General features: G+C 57.8%; 2 protein-coding genes across 3 annotated transcripts; one reads left to right on the top strand and one right to left on the bottom strand.

Moving 5' to 3' along the window:
• LOC144952942 (phosphoinositide-3-kinase-interacting protein 1-like) lies at positions 1–23,800 on the top strand. Its single transcript, XM_078883431.1, is given in 8 exon segments — positions 1–238; positions 5,119–5,250; positions 6,139–6,309; positions 12,686–12,726; positions 12,728–12,871; positions 14,427–14,517; positions 15,147–15,225; positions 18,963–23,800. Coding segments are annotated over 8 exon segments (1,023 nt in total). The 5' UTR covers positions 1–159; the 3' UTR covers positions 19,249–23,800.
• Positions 23,801–24,321: 521 nt separating this feature from the next.
• On the bottom strand, positions 24,322–27,399 carry UQCR10 (ubiquinol-cytochrome c reductase, complex III subunit X). Of its 2 annotated transcripts, none has more exons than XM_078883430.1 (3): positions 27,208–27,399; positions 25,383–25,458; positions 24,322–24,577 (listed from the first exon to the last, which is right to left on the bottom strand). In XM_078883430.1, exons 1-2 carry the CDS (start codon positions 27,352–27,354, stop codon positions 25,414–25,416), a joined length of 192 nt encoding a protein of 63 aa, XP_078739556.1. In that variant the 5' UTR covers positions 27,355–27,399; the 3' UTR covers positions 24,322–24,577; positions 25,383–25,413. The 2 variants fall into 2 exon arrangements, with proteins under 2 accessions (XP_078739556.1, XP_078739555.1); XM_078883429.1 differs by having other exon boundaries at positions 24,322–24,542; positions 27,208–27,398.
• Positions 27,400–27,570: the final 171 nt, after the last annotated feature.

Genomic DNA, 27,570 nt, shown 5'->3' with positions numbered 1-27,570 from the left:
GCTTCAACAGACCGCAGGGCGCGCTGTGGCGGCAGCAGCAGCCGCATCGCCTCAGACGGGAGGCGACAGATACAAATTAAAGTTTCAGTTTAAACAAAAACAACTTTTGTTGTTCAACTTAAAAGTTGACGTTGTTCTAGTGGCGAGTGTCCTTGCGAGATGGCAGTGCCACAGCTGATGATGATGATGTTGGCGATGATGTTGGCGAAAGTTGGACAGGCGGCCGCAGCCGTAGCGGGTAAGTTTTAGTGAACAACAACCACAACAACAACCACAACAACAACCACAACAACAACCACATCAACAACAACAACCACAATAACAACAACAACGCCGCTGGTGGTGTTCGCGACGACGCCGTCTCTGTGCGCGGGTCTTTGTTTGCGAGTGTCACGGACGCTTCGTGACGAGCGGTGAAGTCTTCTCGCCTCCTGCTGCTGCTGTTGTTGTAGTTGTGGTTGTTGCAGCGATGTTGTTGTGGTTGTTGCAGCGATGTTGTTGTTGTTGATGTTGTTTCTGCAGCAGCGATGTTGTTGTGTTGCAGCAGCGATGTTGTTGTGTTGCAGCAGCGATGTTGTGTTGCAGCAGTCATGTTGTTGATGTTGCAGCAGTGATGTTGTTGATGTGGTTGCAGCAGCAGCTATGTTGTTGATGCTGTAGCGATGTTGTTGTTGTAAAATCAGCGATGTTGTTGCGATGTTGTTGTTGCTGCAGCAGCAGCGATGTTGTTGTTGTAGCGATGTTGTTGTAAAAGCAGCGATGTTGTTGTTGTAAAATCAGCGATGTTGTTGCGATGTTGTTGTTGTTGCTGCAGCAGCAGCGATGTTGTTGTAAAAGCAGCGATGATGTTGTTGCTGCAGCAGCAGCGATGTTGTTCTTGTTGACGCCCTCTGATGGGAGTCTGACTGGTAGAGCGAGACGCCTTCAAACAATTGAACTCTGCCGAGATTCCCGAGTTCCCTGCCCTGAAGTCGTCGTCCATCGCCACCCCTCCGTGTCGGTTTGTGGGCCCTCGGTGGATGTACTGGCTCCCGTCGCGGGAACGTGGAATTTCCACCCGCAGTGGCGCTACAACCACAGCCCACGACCCTAGATCTGATGATGTCACTGTTGAGGCCATAAACATTCAGTGTTGAATACTGTGGTGGGTGGGTGTGGGTGGTGGTGGTGGGTAAGTGGGTGAGTGGTGGTGGTGGGTGAGTGGTGGGTGGGTGGGTGAGTGGTGGGTGGGTGGGTGAGTGGTGGGTGTGGGTGGTGGTGGTGGGTGAGTGGTGGGTGAGTGGTGGGTGAGTGGTGGGTGGGTGGTGGGTGGGTGGGTGGTGGGTGAGGGGTGGTGGGTGAGTGGTGGGTGGGTGAGTGGTGGGTGGGTGGTGGGTGAGTGGTGGGTGGGTGGGTGGGTGAGTGGTGGGTGGGTGGGTGGGTGAGTGGTGGGTGTGGGTGGTGGTGGTGGGTGAGTGGTGGGTGGGTGGTGGGTGGGTGGGTGGTGGGTGAGGGGTGGGTGGGTGAGTGGTGGGTGGGTGGTGGGTGAGTGGTGGGTGGGTGGGTGAGTGGTGGGTGGGTGGTGGGTGAGTGGTGGGTGGGTGGGTGAGTGGTGGGTGGGTGGGTGAGTGGTGGGTGGGTGGGTGAGTGGTGGGTGGGTGAGTGGTGGGTGGGTGGGTGGGTGAGTGGGTGGGTGGGTGAGTGGTGGGTGGGTGGGTGGGTGAGTGGTGGGTGGGTGAGTGGTGGGTGGGTGGGTGAGTGGTGGGTGGGTGGGTGGGTGAGTGGTGGGTGGGTGGGTGAGTGGTGGGTGGGTGGTTGAGTGGGTGGGTGAGTGGTGGGTGAGTGGGTGGGTGAGTGGGTGGTGGGTGGGTGGTGGGTGAGTGGTGGGTGGGTGAGTGGTGGGTGAGTGGGTGGGTGGGGGTGGGTGGGTGTGGGTGGGTGGGTGAGTGTGGGTGGGTGAGTGTGGGTGGGGGTGGGTGAGTGTGGGTGGGTGTGGGTGAGTGTGGGTGGGTGTGGGTGAGTGTGGGTGGGTGTGGGTGAGTGTGGGTGGGTGAGTGTGGGTGGGTGTGTGTGGGTGGGTGAGTGGTGGGTAAGTGAGGGTGAGTGAGTGAGTGGGTGGGTGAGTGAGGGTGAGTGGGTGGGTGGGTGAATGTGGGTGAGGGTGAGTGGGTGGGTGAGTGAGGGTGAGTGGGTGGGTGAGTGAGGGTGAGTGGGTGGGTGTATGTGAGTGAGGATGAGTGTGTGGGTGAGGATGAGTGTGTGGGTGAGTGTGAGAGAGTGAGGGTGAGTGCGTGTGTGTGATTTGGTGAGTTGGGTGTTTTTAACGAAATGGACATCTGTGAAAAATCGCTGTATCGCTCATCGGATTCCTCCAGGAAAACTAAATATTCTGGGGGAGTGTGATTTGGTGAGTGAGTTGGTGAGTGATTTGGTGAGTGAGTTGGTGAGTGAGTAGGTGAGTGAGTTGGTGAGTGAGTTGGTGAGTGAGTGATTAAGTAGGTGGGTGAGTGTGTGAATGGGTAGGTGAGTGTGTCAGTGTGCCATGATGAAGGGCCATTGCCCGAAACGTTGCCCATTATCACACACAGTGTCGTTAGTGTTGAGTTGGTGGTCTGTGAATGGGTGGGGACGAGTTATTGGTCAACATTTGACCCCGGGGCTGGGACTCCCCTAGGTCTACTCAGCCTTTTATGACGACCCCGGTGCGGTGAGTCGTAAACATCGCCACTGGGGAGACAAAGGCGGCCGGGCGTGGTGGTGCTACTAGCAGCACTTGCCCCTACAGCCCTGATAGAGGCTACCTGGGGGAGCTTTGTCTGTGTGCATCATAGGTGGTGCTACTAGCAGCACTTGCCCCTACAGCCCTGCTGGAGGCTACCTGGGGGAGCTTCGTCTGTGTGTGTACATCATAGGTGGTGCTACTCGCTACTAGCAGCACTTGCCCCTACAGCCCTGCTAGAGGCTACCCGGGTGAGCTTTGTCTTTGTAGTCGAGTGGGTCGGTGGGTGGGTGAGCGTGTGAGACTGAGTGTACACCGAATGGTCAGTGCCCGAAACGTTTATTCTGAGTGTTCACACAAAGGCTCACTCACACGCAGACACACACAAACACTGATACACACACTGACACAAATACTCACACGCAGACACACACACAGACACACACACATTGACACACACGCAGACACACACAAACACTGACACACACAGACACAGACTCACTGGCACAGAGACTCACTGGCACGCACACTGACACACGAAGCCTGCGTCTTACATAAGCTACATTTCACACCAGCAGCAGCAGCAAGCAGTCAACAATGTTTAGTGTTTAACTTCCCTGGCTGCCAAAACACACACAACACTGTGGCGGTAACATTACGTAATCGTCAGCAGCAGCACCAATGTACACAAGCCTGTTATCTTTATAGCCGCAGTTATTAAGATAGTTGGTTGGCAGTGGTCGTGGTGGTGGTTGTGGTGGTGGTGGTGGTCGTGGTGGTGGTGGTTGTGGTGGTGGTCGTGGTGGTGGTGGTGGTTGTGGTGGTGGTGGTGGTCGTGGTGGTGTTGGTCGTGGTGGTGGTGGTGGTCGTCGTGGTGGTGGTCGTGGTGGTGGTGGTCGTGGTGGTGGTCGTGGTGGTCGTAGTGGTGGTGGTCGTGGTGGTGGTGGTGGTCGTGGTGGTGATGGTGGTGGTGGTCGTGGTGGTGGTGGTCGTGGTGGTGGTGATGGTCGTGGTGGTTGTGGTTGTGGTTGTGGTGGTGGTTGTGGTGGTGGTTGTGGTGGTGGTGGTGGTCGTGGTGGTGGTGGTCGTGGTGGTGGTGGTGGTCGTGGTGGTGGTGGTCGTGGTGGTGGTGGTCGTGGTGGTGGTGATGGTGGTGGTGGTCGTGGTGGTGGTGGTGGTCGTGGTGGTGGTGGTGGTCGTGGTGGTGGTCGTGGTGGTGATGGTGGTGGTGGTCGTGGTCGTGGTGGTCGTGGTCGTGGTGGTCGTGGTGGTTGTGGTTGTGGTGGTGGTCGTGGTTGTGGTGGTGGTCGTGGTTGTGGTGGTGGTTGTGGTGGTGGTGGTCGTGGTCGTGGTGGTGGTGGTGGTCGTCGTGGTGGTGGTCGTGGTGGTGGTGGTCGTGGTGGTGGTGATGGTGGTGGTGGTCGTGGTCGTGGTGGTGGTCGTGGTGGTGGTGGTCGTGGTGGTGGTGGTCGTGGTGGTGGTGGTGGTCGTGGTCGTGGTGGTGGTGGTCGTGGTGGTGGTGGTGGTCGTGGTGGTGGTGGTCGTGGTGGTGGTGGTGGTGGTGGTGGTCGTGGTGGTGGTCGTGGTGGTGGTGGTCGTGGTGGTGGTGGTGGTGGTGGTGGTGGTGGTGATGGTCGTGGTGGTGGTCGTGGTGGTCGTGGTCGTGGTGGTCGTGGTGGTGGTGGTGGTCGTGGTGGTGATGGTGGTGGTGGTCGTGGTGGTGGTGGTCGTGGTGGTGGTGATGGTCGTGGTGGTTGTGGTTGTGGTGGTGGTTGTGGTGGTGGTCGTGGTTGTGGTGGTGGTGGTGGTCGTGGTGGTGGTGGTCGTGGTGGTGGTCGTGGTGGTGGTGGTCGTCGTGGTGGTCGTCGTGGTGGTGGTCGTGGTGGTGGTGGTCGTGGTGGTGGTGATGGTGGTGGTGGTCGTGGTCGTGGTGGTGGTGGTGGTCGTGGTCGTGGTGGTGGTGGTCGTGGTGGTGGTGGTGGTCGTGGTGGTGATGGTGGTGGTGGTGGTCGTGGTGGTCGTGGTGGTGGTGGTGGTCGTGGTGGTGGTGGTCGTGGTGGTTGTGGTTGTGGTGGTGGTCGTGGTTGTGGTGGTGGTCGTGGTTGTGGTGGTGGTTGTGGTGGTGGTGGTGGTGGTCGTGGTGGTGGTGGTGGTCGTCGTGGTGGTGGTCGTGGTGGTGGTGGTCGTGGTGGTGGTGATGGTGGTGGTGGTCGTGGTCGTGGTCGTGGTGGTGGTGGTGGTCGTGGTGGTGGTGGTGGTGGTCGTGGTGGTGGTGGTGGTGGTGGTGATGGTGGTGGTGGTCGTGGTCGTGGTGGTGGTGGTCGTGGTCGTGGTCGTGGTGGTGGTCGTGGTGGTGGTCGTGGTGGTTGTGGTGGTGGTGGTGGTGGTTGTGGCTATATGGTGGAGCTTTGTCTTTGCAGGCTGTGTGGAGGGCCGGGGGGAGCTGTATCGTGGCACGGAGTCGACGACCGCTGGGTCTGCACGCTGCCTCAACTGGGGAGCCGTTGTCGGCAGAGACTACGACACGCAGCGGCACCCCGATGGCGACACGGGTACGGGCTGTGTGTGGAGTGGGGGGCTGTGTGTGGAGTGGGGGGCTGTGTGTGGAGTGGGGGGCTATGTGTGGTGTGGGGGGCTGTGTGTGGAGTGGGGGGCTGTGTGTGGAGTGGGGGGCTGTGTGTGGAGTGGGGGGCTGTGTGTGGTGTGGGGGGCTGTGTGTGGTGTGGGGGGCTGTGTGTGGTGTGGGGGGCTGTGTGTGGAGTGGGGGGCTGTGTGTGGAGTGGGGGGCTGTGTGCGGTGTGGGGGGCTATGTGCGGTGTGGGGGGCTGTGTGTGGTGTGGGGGGCTGTGTGTGGTGTGGGGGGCTGTGTGTGGTGTGGGGGGCTGGGGGGCCCTGCCACGCTATGCACCCCCTCCCCTCACCTCCCCAACACAACATTGGAAAAGCAGTGTGAGTGTGTGAGTGAGTGTGTGAGTGTGTGTGTGAGTGAGTTAGCGAGTGAGTGTGAGTGAGCGAGTGTGTGAGTGATTGAGCGAGTGAGTGTGTGTGAGTGAGCGAGTGAGTGAGTGTGTGAGTGAGTGTGTGACTGAGCGTGTGTGTGAGTGAGTGAGTGAGTGTGAGCGAGCGAGTGAGTGTGTGAGCGAGCGTGTGAGTGTGTGTGTGTGTGAGTGTGTGAGTGAGCGAGTGTGTGAGTGAGTGAGCGAGCGAGTGTGTGAGTGTATGAGTGAGTGAGCGAGTGTGAGTGAGCGTGTATGTCTTTGAGCGAACGAGCCTGTGTGTGTGAGTGAGCGTGAGGAGTGGACGTGTGGTGGTGGTGTTGGTGGTGGACATGTGGTGGTGGACATGTGGTGGTGGTGGTGGACATGTGGTGGTGGTGGTGGAGGTGTGGTGGTGATAGTGGAGGAGGAGGACGACTCTTCTGCTTGCGTGTCCACCCCCAGGAGTGGGAGACCACAACTTCTGCCGGAACCCGGACGGTGCGCCGAGGCCCTGGTGCTACGTGGCGCCCGTGGGGGGGGCGGGCTCCCCCGTGGAGGGGGGCTCCCCCGGGGACGTGGGGGGGGGCTCCCCCGGGCCTCACCGGGCCTACTGCTCCCTCACCCCGTGCACCGGTACAGGCAGAACCCGGCTCACTCACTCACTCACCCAACTACTCACCCATTCACCCACTTACCCACTCACCCACCCACCCAACTCATTCACTCGCTCACTCACTCACTCACCCAACCGCTCACCCACCTACTCACCCACCCACCCAACTCACTCGCTCGCTCGCTCACCCAACCACTCACTCACGTGCTCACCCACCTACTCACTCAGCCATTCAATCACTCACTCACCCACCCAACTCACTCGCTCGCTCACTCACTCACTCACTCACGTGTTCACCCACCTACTCACTCACCCATTCACCTACTCACTTACCCACCTACCCACCCATTCACTCACCCACCCAACTCACTCGCTCGCTCACTCGCTCGCTCACTCACCCAACCGCTCACCCAACCGCTCACCCAACCCACTCACCTACTCACCCATTCACCCACCCACTCACCCACCCAACTCGCTCGCTCGCTCACCCAACCACTCACTCACGTGTTCACCCACCTACTCACTCACCCATTCACCTACTCACTCACCCACCTACTCACTCACCCACCCACCCAACCCACTCACCCACCCACCCACAGCAGCCACATCAGACGTTACGACATCTCATCGGCACACTAACTGCTCCACTGCAGCTCGTAGCCTCACTCCGGCACGGCGTGTGGTGACTTGGGCGTCGTCCGTGTGGCGCTCGGCACGTGGAGGCCTCAGAGACCGGGAATCGGCGATCTGGCCGACATCGTGTCCAGGGAGGCAGCTCCAAGTCCGCACAGCGGCGTGAAGGAGGAGTGACAGCTTCTGTCACGGAGCGATGTGTGTGGGGGGGCGCACGGGCGTAGCTTGGCGTGAGCTGTGCGTGACCGGGTGGCGTCTTGCGTATGGGGGTGGCGCAGAGCTCTCTAACGGGTTTTGATTCCTTACCCGTACCCGGCCGCACCAGGGTCGCAAACGGGTACCCGTACCCGGCCGTACCCGTACCCTACCCGTACCCGGCCGGGTACGGGTAGGGTACGGGGACGGGTACCCGATTGCGGCCTCTGGGATGAAGCCACGTTGCAGGCGCGGGTGGGTTGATTCTAGGAACTTGAATTGTGAGAAGAGACAAGACGTTGGGAAATGAGTGACAAACGGTGACTCACCAGTGACTCACGGCCTACCCGTACCCGGCCGCACCAGGGTCGCAAACGGGTACCCGTACCCGTAACCGGCCGGGTACGGGTACTTGGGTATCGGATAGGGTACGGGTACCGGGTACCCGTTCCCTACTCGTACCCTTCCCGAAATGAGTGACAAACGGTGACTCACCGGTGACTCACAGTCTACCCGTACCCGGCCGCACCAGGGTTGCAAACGGGTACCCGGCCGGGTACGGGTAGCCGGGTATCGGGTAGGGTACGGGTATCGGGTAGGGTACGGGTATCGGGTAGGGTACGGGTATCGTGTAGGGTACGGGTATCGTGTAGGGTACGGGTATCGGGTAGGGTACGGGTATCGGGTAGGGTACGGGTATCGTGTAGGGTACGGGTATCGTGTAGGGTACGGGTATCGGGTACCCGGTTGCGACCTCTGGCGTGGCGTGAAGGTCTGTAGGGGGGAGGGCATTTTGTCCAGGACTGTGAGGGCTGTGAGGACTGTGAGGACTGTGAGGACTGTGAGGACTGTGAGGGCTGTGAGGACTGTGAGGACTGTGAGGACTGTGAGGGCTGTGAGGACTGTGAGGACTGTGAGGACTGTGAGGACTGTGAGGGCTGTGAGGACTGTGAGGACTGTGAGGACTGTGAGGGCTGTGAGGACTGTGAGGACTGTGAGGACTGTGAGGGCTGTGAGGACTTGTGAGGGCAGCAGCAGCAGCAACTTGCTGACGGGTTATGCAAGTTGCACTCGCGGGCGGAAAGGGACCACATCACCTGTGAAGGCTCCCGACACTGTGGCACACGAGGGGGGGTGGGTGGCCAGCACCACCACGCCCGGCCGCCTTTGTCTCCCCAGTGCTCGCGATGTTTACTGCACTACGCCGCTACACAGGCACTCGTGTGAGGCTGAGTCGACCTAGGGGAGGCCCAGGACCGGTTGAGAGAATGGTCGCCGGTGTTGGCCGTGAGCGGGGAGCGAACTCGGGTCGCCGGGTTAGCGGCACAGTGTGGCACTGCCGCTCCCCACTTCGATACAGGCTCGCACACGCAGACACACACTGACACACACACGCAGACACACAGACACACACACAGACACACACAGATACACACACTGACACACACAGATACACACATACACACAGACACACACGCAGACACACAGACACACACACTGACACACACAGATACACACACTGACACACACAGACACACACTAGGACACACACGCAGACACACACGCAGACACACACTAGGACACACACACAGACACACACATACACACACAGACAAACACTAGGACACACACACACACTGACACACACACTGACACACACACTGACACACACATACACACTTACACACACACTGACACACGCACACAGACACACACATACACACTGACACACACACACACTGACACACACACATACACACTTACACACACACTGACACACACACACAGACACACACTGACACACACACAGACACACACTGACACACACACAGACACACACACAGACACACACTGACACACACACAGACACACACTGACACAGACACGGCTTCTCAGCCGCTTAGTGACAGGGGGGACCCCTCCCATCGTGGCTCCGCCTCCCTGCTCCTCCTCCACCAATCAGAGGCGACAACAACAGCGCGGCTCAGCCAATGGGCTCTCGCCATTACGACGACCGCACGCGGCTACAACAACAACAACAGCCGAGTCACCGAGTGGGGCGGTGACGTCACCACGGCGCCTTGTGCCAGGCTAGGTGCAGGTCACGGGACAGACCCAGCAGGTGCTGTGGGTTGACTGCTGTGCCAGGCTAGGTGCAGGAGGAGGTCACGGGACAGACCCACGTGGTATAAGTTGACTGCTGTGCCAGGCTAGGTGCAGCAGGTCACGAGACAGACCCAGGTGCTATGGGTTGACTGCTGTGCCAGGCTAGGTGCAGGTCACGGGACAGACCCAGGGGCTATGGGTTGACTGCTGTGCCAGGCTAGGTGCAGGAGCAGGTCACGGGACAGACCCAGGTGTTATGGGTTGACTGCTGTGCCAGGCTAGGTGCAGGTCACGGGACAGACCCAGCAGGTGTTATGGGTTGACTGCTGTGCCAGGCTAGGTGCAGGTCACGGGACAGACCCAGCAGGTGCTATGGGTTGACTGCTGTGCCAGGCTAGGTACAGGAGCAGGTCACGAGACAGACCCACGTGCTATGGGTTGACTGCTGTGCCAGGCTAGGTGCAGGAGGTCACTGGCACACGAGGGGGTGGGTGTCCACCACTGAGGAGCGATATTCACTCCACCCCCACCAGCTCGTAGACACGGAGGTCGTCGCCGGTAAAGCGGCTTCTCACTTGAGGCCAGCCAACAACAAGGGAAGGAGAGGCTCAGAACGGGTCGAGATATTTTAGTATTTTTATTTGTCCATGAGCGGGAATTGATGTCGGGTCGACGGGTTCATAGCTCAGCGTGCTAACCACTCACACAGCCTCACACAGCCTCACAGAGTCACTCACAGTCACTCACACACAGACTCACACAGACTCACACACAGTCTCACACAGTCACTCACACAGACTCGCACACAGACTCACACAGTCTCACACAGTCACTCACACAGACTCACACACAGACTCACACAGTCTCACACAGACTCCCACACTCATGATGATGGTGATAGGGTGATGGCGGTGATTATGGGGGTGATAGTGGTGGTGGTGGTGGTAGCGGTGGTGGTGGTGATAATGGGGGTAATGATGATAGTGATGGTGGTGGTGATAATGGTGGTGGTGATAATCGGGGTAATGATAATGGGGGTAATTATAGTGGTAGTGGTGGTGATGATGGTGGTGATGGTGGTGATGATAGTGGTGGTGGTGATGATGATGGTGGTGATTGTGGTGATGATGGTGGTGATAATGGGGGTAATGATGATGGTGGTGATAATGGGGGTAATGATGATGGTGGTGGTGATGATAGTGGTGGTGGTGGTGGTGATGATAGTGGTGGTGGCGCTGCTCGTGGTGGTGATGATAGTGGTGGTGATAGTGGTGGTGGTGGTGATATTGGTGGTGGTGATAGTGGTGGTGGTGGTGATAGTGGTGGTGGTGATAATGGTGGTGGTGTTAGTGGTGGTGGTGGTGGTGATAGTGGTGGTGGTGGTGGTGATGATGATAGTGGTGGTGGTAATGATGGTGGTGGTGGTGATGGTGATGATGGTGATAGTGGTGATAGTGGTGGTGGTGGTGGTGATAGTGGTGGTGGTGGTGATAGTGGTGGTGATGGTGGTGATGATGATAGTGGTAATGATGGTGATGGTGGTGGTAATGATGGTGATGGTGGTGGTAATGATGGTGATGGTGGTGGTGATGGTGGTGATGGTGATGATAGTGGTGGTGATAGTGGTGGTGGTGATAGTGGTGGTGGTGGTGATAGTGGTGGTGATGGTGGTGATGATGATAGTGGTAGTGGTAATGATGGTGGTGGTAATGATGGTGATGGTGGTGGTAATGATGGTGATGGTGGTGGAGATGGTGGTGGTAATGATGGTGGTGGTGGTAATGATGGTGGTGGTGGTGGTGGTGATAGTGGTGGTGGTGATAGTGGTGGTGATGGTAATGATGGTGATAGTTATTGTAATGATAGTGGTGGTAATGATGGTGGTGGTAATTGTGGTGGTGGTGGTGGTGGTGGTAGTGATAGTGGTGGTGGTGGTAATGATGGTGGTGGTGATAGTGGTGATGATAGTGGTGGTAGTGATGGTGGTGGTGATGATGATGGTGGTGATGGTGATAGTAATGATGGTGATGATGGTGGTAATGATGGTGGTGGTGCTGCTCATGGGGGTGGTGTTGGGTGGGAGTGTAAAGCACGAGAAGCCAACCAGAAGGTGCAGTCACGTGATGCTGGAGGAGGGGGGTGGGAGGAGGGGGGAGGAGGGGGGGGCTTAGTGGGGGGGGGGAGGGAACTTTGCTGACCTTGTAAATCTTCAGGAACAACAACAACCTCCTCGCTCACCCACCCAGTGACTCACCCACCCACTCACTCACTCGCTAACACACTCACTCGCCCACCCACTCACTAACCTACTCACTCACCCACCCACTGAGTCACTCACCCACCCACTCACTCGCTAACACACTCACTCGCCCACCCACTCACTAACCTACTCACTCACCCACCCACTCACTAACCTACTCACTCACCCACCCACTGAGTCACTCACCCACCCACTCACTCGCTAACACACTCACTCGCCCACCCACTCACTAACCTACTCACTCACCCACACACTCACTAACCTACTCACTCACCCACCCACTCACTAACCTACTCACTCACCCACCCACTGAGTCACTCACCCACCCACTCACTCGCTAACACACTCACTCGCCCACCCACTCACTAACCTACTCACTCACCCACTCACTAACCTACTCACTCACCCACCCACTCAGTGACTCACCCACCCACTCACTCGCTAACACACTCACTCACTAACCTACTCAGTGACTCACCCACCCAGCCACTCACTCACTCGCTAACACACTCACTAACCTACTCACTCACCCACCCAGTGACTCACCCACCCACTCACTCACTCGCTAACACACTCACTCGCCCACCCACTCACTAACCTACTCACTCACCCATTCACTCACCTACTCACTCACCCACCCGCTCACCCACACACCCAACCACCCACTCATCTACTCACCCTCTCGCTTGCTCACCCACACACCCACTCACCTACTCACCCACACACCCAACCACCCACTCACCTACTCACCCACACACCCAACCATCCACTCACCTACTCACCCTCTCGTTCACCCACACACCCTCTCGCTCACCCACTCACCTACTCACCCACTCACTCACCCACACACCCAACCACTCACTCACCTACTCACCCACTCACCTACTCACCCACACACCTACTCACCCACACACCCACTCACCTACTCACCCACACACCCACTCACCCACTCACCTACTCACCCACAAACCTACTCACCCACACACCCACTCACCCACTCACCTACTCACCCACACACCTATTCACCCACACACCTACTCACCCACTCACCCACTCACCCACACACCTACTCACCCACTCACCTACTCACCCACTCACCCACACACCCAACCACCCACTCACCTACTCACCCCCCTACTCACCCACTCACCCACACACCCACTCACCCACCAGGGCACTCTGCCTGTGTGCGCTGCCTACAGGAGATGGCGGCACGTCCCGCGTGGAGGTGGAGCGATCGCCGCCCCCCCCCTCCCTCCTCCTCCTGGGCCCCCCGAACTCGGGGCCCCCCAATCCTGCGAGACCCCACCACGGCCTCCGGAGTGGGGGGCCAAGCCAGCTACTCACCTACTACACCCAGTGGGGGCCTGGTGAGTGTGAGTGGGGGGGTGGTGAGGGGGTGGTGAGTGTGAGTGGGGGGGTGGTGAGTGGCTGGTGAGTGGGGGTGGTGAGGGGGTGAGTGGGTGGGTGAGTGAGTGGGTGAGTGAGTGGGTGGGTGAGTGGGTGGGTGAGTGGAGGGTGAGTGGGTGGTGAGTGTGAGTGGGGGTGGTGAGTGGGGGGTGAGTGGGTGGTGAGGGGGTGGTGAGGGGGTGGTGAGTGGGTGGTGAGGGGGTGGTGAGGGGGGAGTGGGGGTGGTGAGTGAGTGGGGGTGGTGAGGGGGTGGTGAGTGGGTGGTGAGTGAATGGGGGGTGAGTGGGGGGCCAGGCCAGCTACTCACCTACTACACCCAGCAGGGGCCTGGTGAGTGAGGGGGGGGTGGTGAGGGGGTGGTGAGTGTGTGGTGAGTGTGAGTGGGTGGTGAGTGTGAGTGGTGAGTGTGAGTGGGGGTGGTGAGTGGAGGGTGAGTGAGTGGGTGGTGAGTGGGTGGTGAGTGAGGGGGTGGTGAGTGAGGGGGTGGTGAGTGTGTGGTGAGTGTGAGTGGGTGGTGAGTGGGGGGGGGTGAGTGGAGGGTGAGTGAGTGGGTGGTGAGTGGGTGGTGTGTGAGTGGGTGGTGAGTGGGGGGGGGTGAGTGGAGGGTGAGTGAGTGGGTGGTGAGTGAGTGGGTGGTGAGTGTGAGGGGGTGGTGAGGGGGTGGTGAGTGTGAGTGGGTGGTGAGTGTGCGTGGGGGTGGTGAGTGGGGGTGGTGAGTGGGGGGTGAGTGGAGGGTGAATGAGTGGGTGGTGAGTGAGTGGTGAGTGAGTGGGTGGTGAGTGTGAGTGGGGGGGGTGAGTGGAGGGTGAGTGGGTGGGTGGTGAGTGGAGGGTGAGTGTGAGTGGGTGGTGAGTGTGAGTGTGTGGTGAGTGTGAGTGTGTGGTGAGTGTGAGTGGTGAGTGTGAGTGGGGGGGGTGAGTGGAGGGTGAGTGAGTGGGTGGTGAGTGGGTGGTGAGTGGGTGGTGAGTGTGAGTGGGGGTGGTGAGTGGAGGGTGAGTGAGTGGGTGGTGAGTGGAGGGTGAGTGAGTGGGTGGTGAGTGAATGGGTGGCCCGGCAAGCTCCTCACCTATCACGCCCGGTGGAGGGCTGGTGAGTGAGTGGGTGGTGAGTGGGTGGTAAGTGTAGGGTGAGTGGGTGGTGAGCGAGTGCGAGGTGAGTGGGTGAGTGGTGGTTTGAGGGGGTTGGTGTGTGAGTGTGAGTGGGGTGTTAGTGGGTGGTGAGGGGGTGGTGAGTGAGTGGTTGAGTGGTGGTTTGACGGGGTTGGTGAGTGAGTGTGAGTGGGGTGTTAGTGGGTGGTGAGGGGCTGGTGAGTGAGTGGGTGAGTGGTGATTTGAGGGGGTTGGTGAGGGGGGGGGGGGGTGGTGGTGAGTGGGTGTAGAGATGTGTAGCCTCTAGTTGTGACATCTCTGTGTGTGGAGATGGGCGCTGCTGCTACTCGCTACTGACAGCACTTGCCCCTACAGCCCTGCTCGAGGCTACCCGGGTGACCTTTGTCTTTTTCCCCCCCCCAGCTCACGGGGCTGTCTGGGGGAGCCCCCCCCCCCCCGGTTGTCTCCTGTGCTGCCCGACGCCCAGAGGTCTTCGGCGGGGAGCAGAGGGCAGAAGAAGGACCTGGGCATGATGGGTAAGGCAGCTGCCCCCCCACACGTGATGGTGGTGGTGATGGTGGTGGTGATGGTGGTGGTGGTGGTGATGGTGGTGGTGGTGGTGATGTTGGTGGTGGTGGTGGTGGTGATGGTGGTGATGGTGGTTGTGGTGGTGGTGATGGTGGTGGTGATGGTGGTGGTGGTGATGGTGGTGGTGGTGATGGTGGTGGTGGTGGTGATGGTGGTGGTGATGGTGGTGGTGGTGGTGATGGTGGTGGTGGTGGTGGTGATGTTGGTGGTGGTGGTGGTGGTGGTGGTAGTGATGGTGGTGATGGTGGTGGTGATGGTGGTGGTGATGGTGGTGGTGATGGTGGTGATGATGTTGATGATGGTGGTGATGATGTTGGTGATGATGTTGATGATGTTGGTGATGTTGGTGGTGGTGATGTTGATGATGGTGACGATGTTGATGATGATGACGATGGTGGTGATGTTGGTGTTGGAGGTGATGGTGGTGGTGATGTTGATGATGGTGGTGATGTTGGTGGTGATGATGTTGGTGATGATGTTGATGGTGTTGGCGATGTTGGTGGTGGTGATGTTGATGATAGTGACGATGATGGTGGTGATGTTGGTGTTGGAGGTGATGGTGGTGGTGATGTTGCAGGTCACGTGATTGGGATCTCCATGATGGTGATCATCCTGCTGGCTGGAGGAGGAATCTCCTTCATGTACATCCGCAAGAGGTGAGCCACTCACTCACTCACTTACCCACCCACTCACTCACTCACCCACTCACTCACCCACTCACTCACCCACTCACTCACCCACTCACCCACCCACTCACCCACTCACCCACCCACTCACCCCACTCACTCACCCACATCACATCACCCCACTCACTCACCCACTCACATCACTCACCCACTCACTCACCCACTCACTCACCCACTCACTCACTCACCCACTCACCACTCACTCACCACTCACTCACCCACTCACACCACTCACCCACCCACTCACCCAGCATCACTCACTCCACTCACTCACCCACTCACTCACCCACTCACCCACTCACTCACCCACTCACTCACCCACTCACCCACCCACTCACTCACCCACTCACTCACTCACTCACTCACTCACCCACTCACTCACTCACCCACTCACCCACTCACTCACTCACCCACTCACTCACCCACTCACCCCACTCACCCACTCACCCACCCACTCACCCACCCACTCACTCACTCACTTACCCACCCACTCACTCACCCACTCACTCACCCACTCACTCACCCACTCACTCACTCACCCACTCACCCACTCACTCACCCACTCACCCACCCACTCACCCACCCACTCACTCACTCACCCACTCACTCACTTACCCACCCACTCACTCACTCACCCACTCATTCACCCACTCATTCACCCACTCACTCACCCACCCACTCACTCACCCACTCACTCACTCACCCACTCACTCACCCACTCACTCACCCACTCATTCACCCACTCACTCACCCACTCACTCACCCACTCACTCACCCACTCACTCACCCACTCACTCACCCACTCACTCACCCACTCACTCACCCACTCATTCACCCACTCACTCACCCACTCACTCACCCACTCACTCACCCACTCACTCACCCACCACTCACTCACCCACTCACTCACCCACTCACTCACCCACTCACTCACCCACTCATTCACCCACTCATTCACCCACTCATTCACCCACTCACTCACCCACCACCCCACTCACCTACCCTCTCACTCTCTCACTCACTCACCCACCCACTCACTCACTCACCCACTCATTCACCCACTCACTCACTCACCCACTCACTCACCCACTCACTCACCCACTCACTCACCCACTCATTCACCCACTCACTCACCCACTCACTCACCCCACTCACTCACCCACTCACTCACTCACTCACCACTCACCCACCCACCCACCCACTCACTCACTTACCCACCCACTCACTCACTCACCACACATTCACCCACTCACTCACCCACTCACTCACCCACTCACTCACCCACTCATTCACCCACTCACTCACCCACTCACTCACCCACTCACTCACCCACTCACTCACCCACTCACTCACTCACCCACTCACTCACCCACTCACTCACCCACTCACTCACCCACTCATTCACCCACTCATCACCCACTCATTCACCCACTCACCCACCCACTCACTCACCCACTCACTCACCACTCACTCACTCACCCACTCACTCACCCACTCATTCACCCACTCATTCACCCACTCATTCACCCACTCATTCACCCACTCACTCACCCACCACCCCACTCACCTACCCTCTCACTCTCTCACCCACTCACTCACTCACTCACCCACCCACTCACCCCACTCACTCACCCACTCACTCACCCACTCACTCACCCACTCATTCACCCACTCACTCACCCACTCACTCACCCACTCACTCACCCACTCACTCACCCACTCACTCACCCACTCACCCACCCACCCACTCACCCACCCACCCACCCACCCACTCACTCACTCACCCACTCACTCACTCACTCACTTACCCACCCACTCACTCACCCACTCACTCACCCACTCACTCACCCACTCACTCACTCACCCACTCACTCACCCACTCACTCACCCACTCACTCACCCACTCATTCACCCACTACTCACCCACTCACTCACCCACTCACCCACTCACTCACCCACTCACTCACCCACTCACTCACCCACTCACTCACCCACTCATTCACCCACTCATTCACCCACTCATTCACCCACTCACTCACCCACTCACACACCCACTCACTCACCCACTCACTCACCCACTCACTCACCCACTCACTCACCCACTCATTCACCCACTCATTCACCCACTCATTCACCACTCACTCACCCACCTCACTCACCCACCCACCACCCCACTCACCCACCCTCTCACTCACTCACTCACCCACTCATTCACCCACTCACTCACCCACTCACTCACCCACTCACTCACCCACTCACTCACCCACTCATTCACCCACTCACTCACCCACTCACTCACCCACCACTCACCCCCACTCATTCACCCACTCACTCACCCACTCACTCACTCACTCACCCACTCACTCACCCACTCACTCACCACTCATTCACCCACTCATTCACCCACTCACTCACCCACTCACTCACCCACTCATTCACCCACTCATTCACCCACTCACTCATTCCACCCACTCACTCATTCACCCACTCATTCACCCACTCACTCACCCACCACCCCACTCACCCACCCTCCCACTCACTACAAAACCACCCCCACTCACTCACCACCCCACTCACATCACTCACCCACTCATTCACCCACTCACTCACCCACCACTCACCCACTCACTCATTCACTCACTCATTCACCCACTCACTCACCCACTCACTCACCCACTCACTCACCCACTCATTCACCCACTCATTCACCCACTCACTCACCCACTCATTCACCCACTCATTCACCCACTCATTCACCCACTCACTCACCCACTCACCCACTCACTCACCCACTCACTCACCCACTCATTCACCCACTCATTCACCCACTCATTCACCCACTCATTCACCCACTCATTCACCCACTCACTCACCCACCACCCCACTCACCCACCCACTCACTCACCCACTCACTCACTCACTCACCCACCCACTCACTCACTCACTCACCCACTCACTCACCCACTCACTCACCCACTCACTCACCCACTCACTCACTCACCCACTCACTCACCCACTCACTCACCCACTCACTCACCCACTCATTCACCCACTCATTCACCCACTCATTCACCCACTCACTCACCCACTCACTCACCCACTCACTCACCCACTCACTCACCCACTCATTCACCCACTCATTCACCCACTCACTCATTCACCCACTCACTCATTCACCCACTCACTCACCCACCACCCCACTCACCCACCCTCCCACTCACTCACCACCCCACTCACTCACCACCCCACTCACTCACCACCCCACTCACTCACTCACCCACTCACTCACCCACTCATTCACCCACTCATTCACCCACTCATTCACCCACTCACTCACCCACTCACTCACCCACTCACTCACCCACTCACTCACCCACTCACTCACCCCACTCACTCACCCACTCATTCACCCACTCATTCACCCACTCATTCACCCCACTCATTCACCCACTCACTCACCCACCACCCCACTCACCCCACCCTCCCACTCACTCACCACCCCACTCACTCACCCTCCCACTCACTCACTCTCCACCACCCCACTCACTCACCCCACCACCCCACCCACCACCCCACACCTCCCACTCACCCACCACTCACCCACTCACCCTCCCACCCACTCACCCCCCACCCACCTCCCACCCACCCTCCCACACACCCACCCCCCACCCCACTCACCCCACTCACCCACCTCCCACCCACCCCAGGGTCAAGTCGGCTCAGAAGCAGCAGCAGCTCAAGGCTCAGGAGCGGGAGATGCGGCGTCTCAATGGAGGCCCGGCCTGCTTTGAGAACCCAGCCTGCTGCAGCAGCAGCGGCAATGGCGGCAGCATTATCATCGTCAACGACCTCGGCTGCTACTCTCCTGCTCCGCTGCAATCGCTGCAATCTCCGCAACCGCCGCAACCGCCGCAACCGCGTCGACACGAGGGTTGCGTTCCGCTGGTGGGCGGTGAATCATCTCCCGGTGGCGGCGACGACGACGACGTCTGAAGACGCCACCAGCTCATCCTCAACTCCTCACCACTCCCCCTCTCTACAACGCTCACCAGCTGTGTCCTCACCAGCTGTGTGCTCACCAGCTGTGAGCTCACAGCTGGTGAGGACACAGCTGTTGGATGACGGCGAAACTAAAAACACGAATCGTCTGTCGAGGTGTCGCGGTCAAAGTTGCAGGAGCTGCAACAGACGATGGGACACGGACGTGGGAGGAGGGTGGGGGATGTGTACCACCCACACACCCTTCACCGCCACCACCGCCGCCACCGCCGCCACCACCGCCACCACCGCAGTCATCACCGACATCACCGCACGCGACCCGCAGGTCGGACTAACTGTGGTGGAGTTGGTGGTGAACTTATACCGCCGCGTGGATAGTGGCCGTAGAGAAAACGCTGGGGAGAGGCACCCACACTTAGTACGCCTGCCGCTGCCACACCTGGCGGTCGACCGTCGCCTTCACTGCTGGGGTCGTGATGGGGAATCCATTCACGCTGCAGCTGCAGAGAAGACAAAGATGGTGGTGGTGGTGGTGTAAGAAACTCAACATTACCAGTGTGTCTGAGTGTGTGTGTGTCTGAGTGAGTGTGTGTCTGAGTGTGTGTGGGGAGCGGTGGGTGTAGTGGTTAGCGCTACGCTGCACTACGAACCCGGCGACCCGAGTTCGATTCCCGCTCACGGCCAACACCGCGAATGGCGGTTGTTGTTGTGTGGGTGAGTGTGTGTGTGGTTGTATGTATGTGTGTATGTGTGGGTGTGGGTGTGTGTCTGAGTGAGTGTGTGTCTGAGTGTGTCGTCGGGAGCGGTGGGTGTAGTGGTTAGCGCTACGAACCCGGCGACCCGAGTTCGATTCCCGCTTACGGCCAACACCACCAGTGACGATTATCTGAACCGGTCCTGGGCCTCTGCCTAGGTCGACTCAGCCTCAAATGACTACCTGGTGTAGTAAACATCACCACTGGGGAGACAAAGGCGGTCGGGCGTGGTGCTGGCCACCCACCCCCTCGTGTGCCGTTCCGGCCTTAATAGATGCTCGCTAACAGCACTTGCCCCAACAGACTGTTAAGGCTACACGGGGGATCTTTGCTTGTGTGTCCGAGTGTGTGAGTGATTGTGGGGGGGAGTGGTGGTGCAGCGGTTAGCGCTACGCTGCGCTACGAACCCGCTCACGGCCACCAACACCACCAGTGACGTTTATCTGAAGCGGTCCTGGGTCTCCTCTAGGTCAACTCAGCCTCAAATGAGTACCTGGTGCAGTGTAAAAACATTGCCACTGGGGAGACAAAGGTGGCTGGGTGTGGTGGTGCTGGCCACCCACCCACCCCTCGTGTGCTGTGCCGGCCTTCATAGGCGCTGCTGCTGCTGCTGCTGTTGCTGCTGCTACTCGCCAACAGCACTTGCCCCTGCAGCCTGCTGGAGGCTACATGGGAGAGCTTTGTGTGATAATTGCAAATCTTCAATGAAGGAGTGAGGCCCTGTGAGCGAGCGAGCGTTTGAGTGGAGGAGACGGTGAGAGACTAAGTGGGTGAGTGAGAGACTAAGTGGGTGAGTGAGTGAGTGAGTGACTGGGTGAGTGAGAGACTAAGTGGGTGAGTGACTGGGTGACTGCGTGAGAGATTGACTGGGTGAGTGAGAGACTGGGTGAGTGAGTGACTGAGTGAGTGACTGGGTGACTGAGTGACTGACTGAGTGAGTGACTGAGTGAGTGAGCGAGAGACTGGGTGAGTGAGAGACTGGGTGAGTGAGTGAGTGAGTGACTGAGTGAGAGACTGGGTGAGTGAGTGAGAGAGAGATTGAGTGAGTGACTGAGAGACTGGGTGAGTGAGAGACTGAGTGAGAGACTGGGTGAGTGAGAGAGTGAGAGACTGAGTGAGAGATTGAATGACTGAGCGAGTGAGTGACTGAGTGATTGAGTGACTAAGCGAGCGAGTGAAGGAACGAGCGAGTCCCTGAGGTCGACTGCATTGAGTAGCGGGTGCAGCACCTGGGTGGGCCTCGTGGTGCTGCTTTGCAGCACTTGCCCCTGCAGCCTGCTTGAGGCTACCTGGGGCAGGGGGTCGTGGGTTCTATCTCGACTCTGACGATGTCTGCTGCTGTCTGTTTGGGGTCTTGTCATTGTCGCGGTGGCTAGGAGATGTTCACTCCCTCGCCTGGTCTGCAGGAGGTTGTGGCTTCTATCTCGACCCTGACGATGTCTGCTACTGGATTTGCCTGCGGTTTTTTTTTTTACCCTCCCACATTTAGAATCAACGTCGCCACATTTTGTGTAAACATTCAGGGCTGCTGGTAGAACATTCCATGACGACGGTGATGATGATGGTGGTGGTGATGATGGTGGTCATGATGGTGGTGGTGATGATGATGGTGGTGATGATGGTGGTGATGATGGTGGTGATGATGATGGTGGGGATGGTGGTGCTGATTGTGATGGTGGTGCTGATTGTGATGGTGGTGATGGTGATGATGGTGGTGATGGTGGTGATGATGGTGGTGATGATGGTGATGATGGTGGTGATGATGATGGTGGTGGTGATAATGGTGGTGGTGATGATGGTGATCATGGTGATGATGGTGATCATGGTGATGATAGTGATGATGGTGGTGATTGGTCCATGTGACGTTGAGCTCTGCCACTACTGAACAAGAGCTCCATGATGGATGAACCTTCACTTGGAGCTTTCGTGGCTGCAGGAATCCACAGTTTTGGGTGTTTCGGTAAAGTCACGGAGATCAGTTCCACGACGTTTCGACCACAACACAACCCCCCCCCCCCTGTCCCCCACCTCAAGACGATCGCTGCCGTGTGGAGTGAAACTTGGTGGTTTTTTGTAATTTTTTTAAGTAAATTGTGAACCGCTCTACGTCACGTTACCGAAGGCCCCACAGATTGAGAGAGCTCCATTGTAGCTTAGACTGCCGGTTGTTGTTGTTGCTGATTGTTGTTGTTGTTGTTGCACGGTGATTCGTCTTCCACGCGGCTTGGTGACTGTGCGTGACTGTGTGTGTCTGTGTTACCTGTGTGTGTGTACACTGTGTCTGTGTACACTGTGTGTGTGACTGTGTGTGTGTACACTGTGTTTGTGTACACTGTGTTTGTGTACACTGTGTGTGTGACTGTGTGTGACTGTGTACACTGTGTGTGTGACTGTGTGTGACTGTGTACACTGTGTGTGTGACTGACTGTGTGTGTGTACACTGTGACTGTGTGTGTGACTGTGTGTCTGCGTGTGTGACTGCGTGTGTCTGCGCGTGTGGCTATGTGTGTGACTGTGTGTGACTGCGTGTGTGACTGCGTGTGTGGCTGCGTGTGTGACTGCGTGTGTGACTGCGTGTGACTGCGTGTGTGACTGCGTGTGACTGCGTGTGTGACTGTGTGTCTGTGTGACTGCGTGTGTGACTGCGTGTGCGGCTGCGTGTGCGGCTGCGTGTGCGACTGCGTGTGCGGCTGCGTGTGCGGCTGCGTGTGCGGCTGCGTGTGCGGCTGCGTGTGCGGCTGCGTGTGCGGCTGCGTGTGTGGCTGCGTTTGTGACTGCGTGTGTGGCTGCGTGTGTGGCTGCGTGTGTGGCTGCGTGTGTGGCTGCGTGTGTGGCTGCGTGTGACTGCGTGTGTGACTGCGTGTGTGGCTGCGTGTGTGGCTGCGTGTGTGGCTGCGTGTGTGACTGCGTGTGTGGCTGCGTGTGACTGCGTGTGTGACTGCGTGTGTGACTGCGTGTGTGACTGCGTGTGTGGCTGCGTGTGTGGCTGCGTGTGTGGCTGCGTGTGACTGCGTGTGTGACTGCGTGTGTGGCTGTGTGTGTGGCTGCGTGTGTGGCTGCGTGTGTGGCTGCGTGTGACTGCGTGTGTGGCTGCGTGTGTGGCTGCGTGTGTGGCTGCGTGTGTGGCTGCGTGTGTGGCTGCGTGTGTGGCTGCGTGTGTGGCTGCGTGTGTGGCTGCGTGTGTGGCTGCGTGTGTGGCTGCGTGTGTGGCTGCGTGTGTGACTGCGTGTGTGACTGCGTGTGTCTGCGTGTGTGGCTGCGTGTGTGGCTGCGTGTGTGGCTGCGTGTGTGTCTGCGTGTGTGGCTGCGTGTGTGGCTGCGTGTGACTGCGTGTGTGGCTGCGTGTGTGGCTGCGTGTGTGGCTGCGTGTGTGGCTGCGTGTGTGGCTGCGTGTGTGGCTGCGTGTGTGGCTGCGTGTGTGACTGCGTGTGTGGCTGCGTGTGTGGCTGCGTGTGTGGCTGCGTGTGTGGCTGCGTGTGCGGCTGCGTGTGCGGCTGCGTGTGCGACTGCGTGTGTGGCTGCGTGTGTGACTGCGTGTGTGGCTGCGTGTGTGACTGCGTGTGTGGCTGCGTGTGTGACTGTGTGTGTGACTGTGTGTGACGAGTTCCATTCACAATTATCTGAACCGTTCCTGGGCCTCCCTTAGGTCGAATTGGCCTCAAACGAGCACCTGGTGTAGTGCACAGCGAGGCACTGGGGAGAGGGGGGTCTGTGTCGTGATGCGGACTGCGTTTCGTTAGCAGTGTAAGGAAGGAATGCACCACGATTATTAAAAGCTTTGGTTTTTTTGGTACCGTGTGTGTGTGTACTCTGTACCTGTCTGTGTACTGTGTGTGTGTACTCTGTACCTGTCTGTGTACTGTGTGTGTGTACTCTGTACCTGTCTGTGTACTGTGTGTGTACACGTGTGAGTGTGTACACTACTATTGTGTGTGTACACTACACACAGCAGTGTGTACACTACACACTACACTGTGTAGTGTACACTACACACAGTGTGTAGTGTACACACACACAGTGTGTGTGTGTACACTACACACAGTGTGTAGTGTACACACACACACAGTGTGTGTACAGTACACACACTACACTACTGTGTGTGTGTGTACACTACACAGTGTGTGTGTACACTACACACTGTGTGTGTAGTGTACACACACACAGTGTGTGTACAGTACACACACTACACTACTGTGTGTGTGTGTACACTACACAGTGTGTGTGTACACTACACACTGTGTGTGTGTAGTATACACACTACTGTGTGTGTACACACTACACTATGTGGTGTCATCAGGGCCCACGCGGGGAATCGCAGCGGCAGTACCGTTTTATTGAGGCCAGGACAGAACCACAAGCAGAGTGCAGGGGGGTGAGGGGGGGGTGAGACGGAGTGACAGGGGGGTGACCAAACGCAGAGGAGTTGGGAGATCTTCGCCAGCAGTGCGGTGACCACGTGGAGGTGGAGGAGGTGGACGTGGAGGAGGGAGATGCCCCCCATGGTGGTGGTGGATGTCACCGGGGAGACGCGGCCTGGCACGTCGGGACGAGGAGGAGGGTTCACATCTCTGCAGCACACGGGGGACTCACTCGCTCACCCACCAACCGCTCACCCACTCATACGCCACCCAGCCAGCCACCCAGCCAGCCACCCACCCACCCAGCCCCCCAATAACTCAACCACCCAGCCACCCACTCACTCACCCACTCACCCACCCAGCCACCCACTCACTCATCCACCCAGCCACCCACCCACTCATACGCCACCCACTCATACGCCACCCACTCATACGCCACCCACCCAGCCACCCACCCAGCCACCCACTCAGCCACCCAGCCACCCACTCAGCCACCCAGCCACCCACCCACCCAGCCACACACTCAGCCACCCAGCCACCCACCCACCCACCCACCCACTCACCCACCCACCCACTCACCCACTCACCCACCCACCCACCCACCCACCCACTCACCCACCCACCCACCCACTCACCCACCCACTCACCCACCCACCCACTCACCCACTCACCCACCCACCCACTCACCCACCCACCCACCCACTCACCCACTCACCCACCCAGCCACCCACCCACCCAGCCACCCACCCAGCCACCCACCCACCCACCCAGCCACCCACCCACCCACCCAGCCACCCACCCACCCAGCCACCCACCCACCCAGCCACCCACCCACCCACCCAGCCACCCACCCACCCAGCCACCCACCCACCCACCCAGCCACCCACCCACCCACCCAGCCACCCACCCACTAAGCCACCCACCCAGCCACCCACCCACCCACCCAGCCACCCACCCAGCCACCCACCCACCCACTCACCCACCCAGCCACTCACCCACCCACCCAGCCCCTCACCAGGAGGTGAGCGTCGTGGTGAGCGCCGTGGTCAATCGTCCCCATCATACTTGTGCTTGTTGTGCTTCCACAGCTTCTACACTCGCACACACAGAGGCACGGGTCAAGTTCATATTCGTAGGTTTTTTCGGTAAAGTCACGTAGGTAAAAAAATAAAATTAGTAAAATAAAATAAAAATCACGACGTTTCGATTGCAACACAAGCAATCATCAGGTATAAATGAAATAGCAACAAAAAATTCTAACCAGAAAAACTATAGACAGACATATAAGCAGACAGATATCACCAAGATACATAGAGAGAGAGTAACACAGGTACAGAGAGTGAGATCGTCTCTGTAGCGTGGCCTTAAATAGGCAGAGGGGGCGGTGGCAGAGGGATGGAGGGGTTAGAGACAAAATTAACATGTCAATGAGTGCGGAAAACGCGTAGTAAAGTAAGCTTGAACATTAGGAGAGAGGGAGAAAGAACACACGAAATTAAATAACCTAGAAAAATATCGAAAAGTTATGTAAAACGACACAGAGAGTCGGTCAACACACAATTAACGCATAGCCTGGTCGATTACGTATTTCAAAGATTGCTAAGTTAGAATTTAAGTGTGAAAATTCCAAAGAAAGACAAAACATAAAACAAAAGGAACGGAGACACACAGAGCAGAACATAAGAACGACAAAAACGAGTGTAGACAGAAAAAAAAGTACACTGAATACACAGGCAGAGAGAGAAAACAAAAACCCAGAGAGAGAGAAAAAAAAATAAACTTGGAACTTCCCCATAGAAGTGGTTCAATTCTAGATTAATTTAAATGTTTTACCTACTTGACTTTACCGAAAAAACCTAAAAATATGAATCCTTGCAGTCACGAAAGCTTCAAATCTAGAACAGGTAAAGTTCCCCCAGGTAGCCTCTAGCAGGGCTGCAGGGGCAAGTGCTATTAGCGAGCACCTATGAAGGCTACCGGCACTGTGGCTACACACGAGGGGGTGGGTGGCCAGCACCACGCCCGACCGCCTTTGTCTCCCCAAGTGACGATGTTTACTACACTACACCAGGTACTTATTTGAGGCCCAGTCAACCTAGGGGAGGCCCAGGTAACGGTTGTTGAGTTGCTCGCTACCGCTGGTGGTGGTGATGGTTGTTGGTGGTGATTATGGTAATGATGATGATGGTGATGATGGTGATGATGATGATGGTGGTGGTGGTTATGGTGGTGATGATGTTGGTGGTGATTATGGTGATGATGGTGATGATGGTGGTGGTGGTGATGATGGTGATGATAGTGATGATGGTGATGATTATGGTGGTGATGGTGGTTGTGATGGTGATGGCCGTGAGCGGGAATCGAACTCGGGACCTCCGTAAGCGCACTGCAGCAAGGCGCGCTAACCGCTGCACCACCGCTCCCCACACACTGTGACACACACAGACACACAAACAGAGACACAGTCACACCGTGACATAGACACACACACTGTGACATAGACACACACTGTCACTGTGACACAGACAGAGAGACACAGACGCATGCCAGGGTAAGCGCATCTCCACCACCACCCCCACCACCACCATCACCATCATAATCACCATCACCCCCCCCCACCACCACCATCACCACCACCATCACCACCATCATCATCACCACCACCACCACCACCCCCCCCCCCCCCCCCACCACCACCCCACCACCACCACCATCACCACCATCACCACCATCACCACCACAACCACCACCACCTCCACCATCACCTCCACCACCACCACCATCACCACCACCACCCCCACCCCCATCACCACCACCACCACCACCACCGTGTCTCGCACCCCGTAGTTGATATTGTCCCACAGCAGCTCCGCGCCGTGGTCGAAGCCGCGCTCGAACACGACGGCGCCCGCCACGAGAGCGAGCGTGAACGTGGAGGTGCGTCCCAGCAGCCGCGCCGACAGACGAGAGATCAACGGCGCCGCCATCTTCACCGCCTTGCTGCTGCTGTTGGAGGTCGTTCTGAGGAGACGCCGAATCGATTCGTTCCGTTGACAAAAACGGAATCGATTCCTTCGCTCCGTCGGTTAAAGGCTATGGGGGGAATCGTAGTTTGAGGGGTGATTCGATTCAGTGACGATTCGATTCCGTGACGATTCGTTTCGATGGCTACGGGGATGATGAGGTGGGTCAGAATCGTTTGG

This window comes from Lampetra fluviatilis, chromosome 71 (assembly GCF_964198595.1).
Source record: "Lampetra fluviatilis chromosome 71, kcLamFluv1.1, whole genome shotgun sequence".
NCBI lineage: Eukaryota > Metazoa > Chordata > Hyperoartia > Petromyzontiformes > Petromyzontidae > Lampetra > Lampetra fluviatilis.
The sequence above is the reverse complement of the archived record's forward strand: the minus strand, read 5'-3'. Positions and strand labels throughout refer to the sequence as shown.

Excerpts from the sequence above, each read along its gene's own strand:
- UQCR10 (XM_078883430.1), bottom strand. The coding sequence starts at position 27,354 with ATGGCGGCGCCGTTGATCTCTCGTCTGTCGGCGCGGCTGCTGGGACGC. Across the intron at positions 25,459-27,207 it reads GGGACAATATCAACTACGGG|AAGCTGTGGAAGCACAACAA; the intron begins GTGCGAGACACG and ends GTGCGAGTGTAG.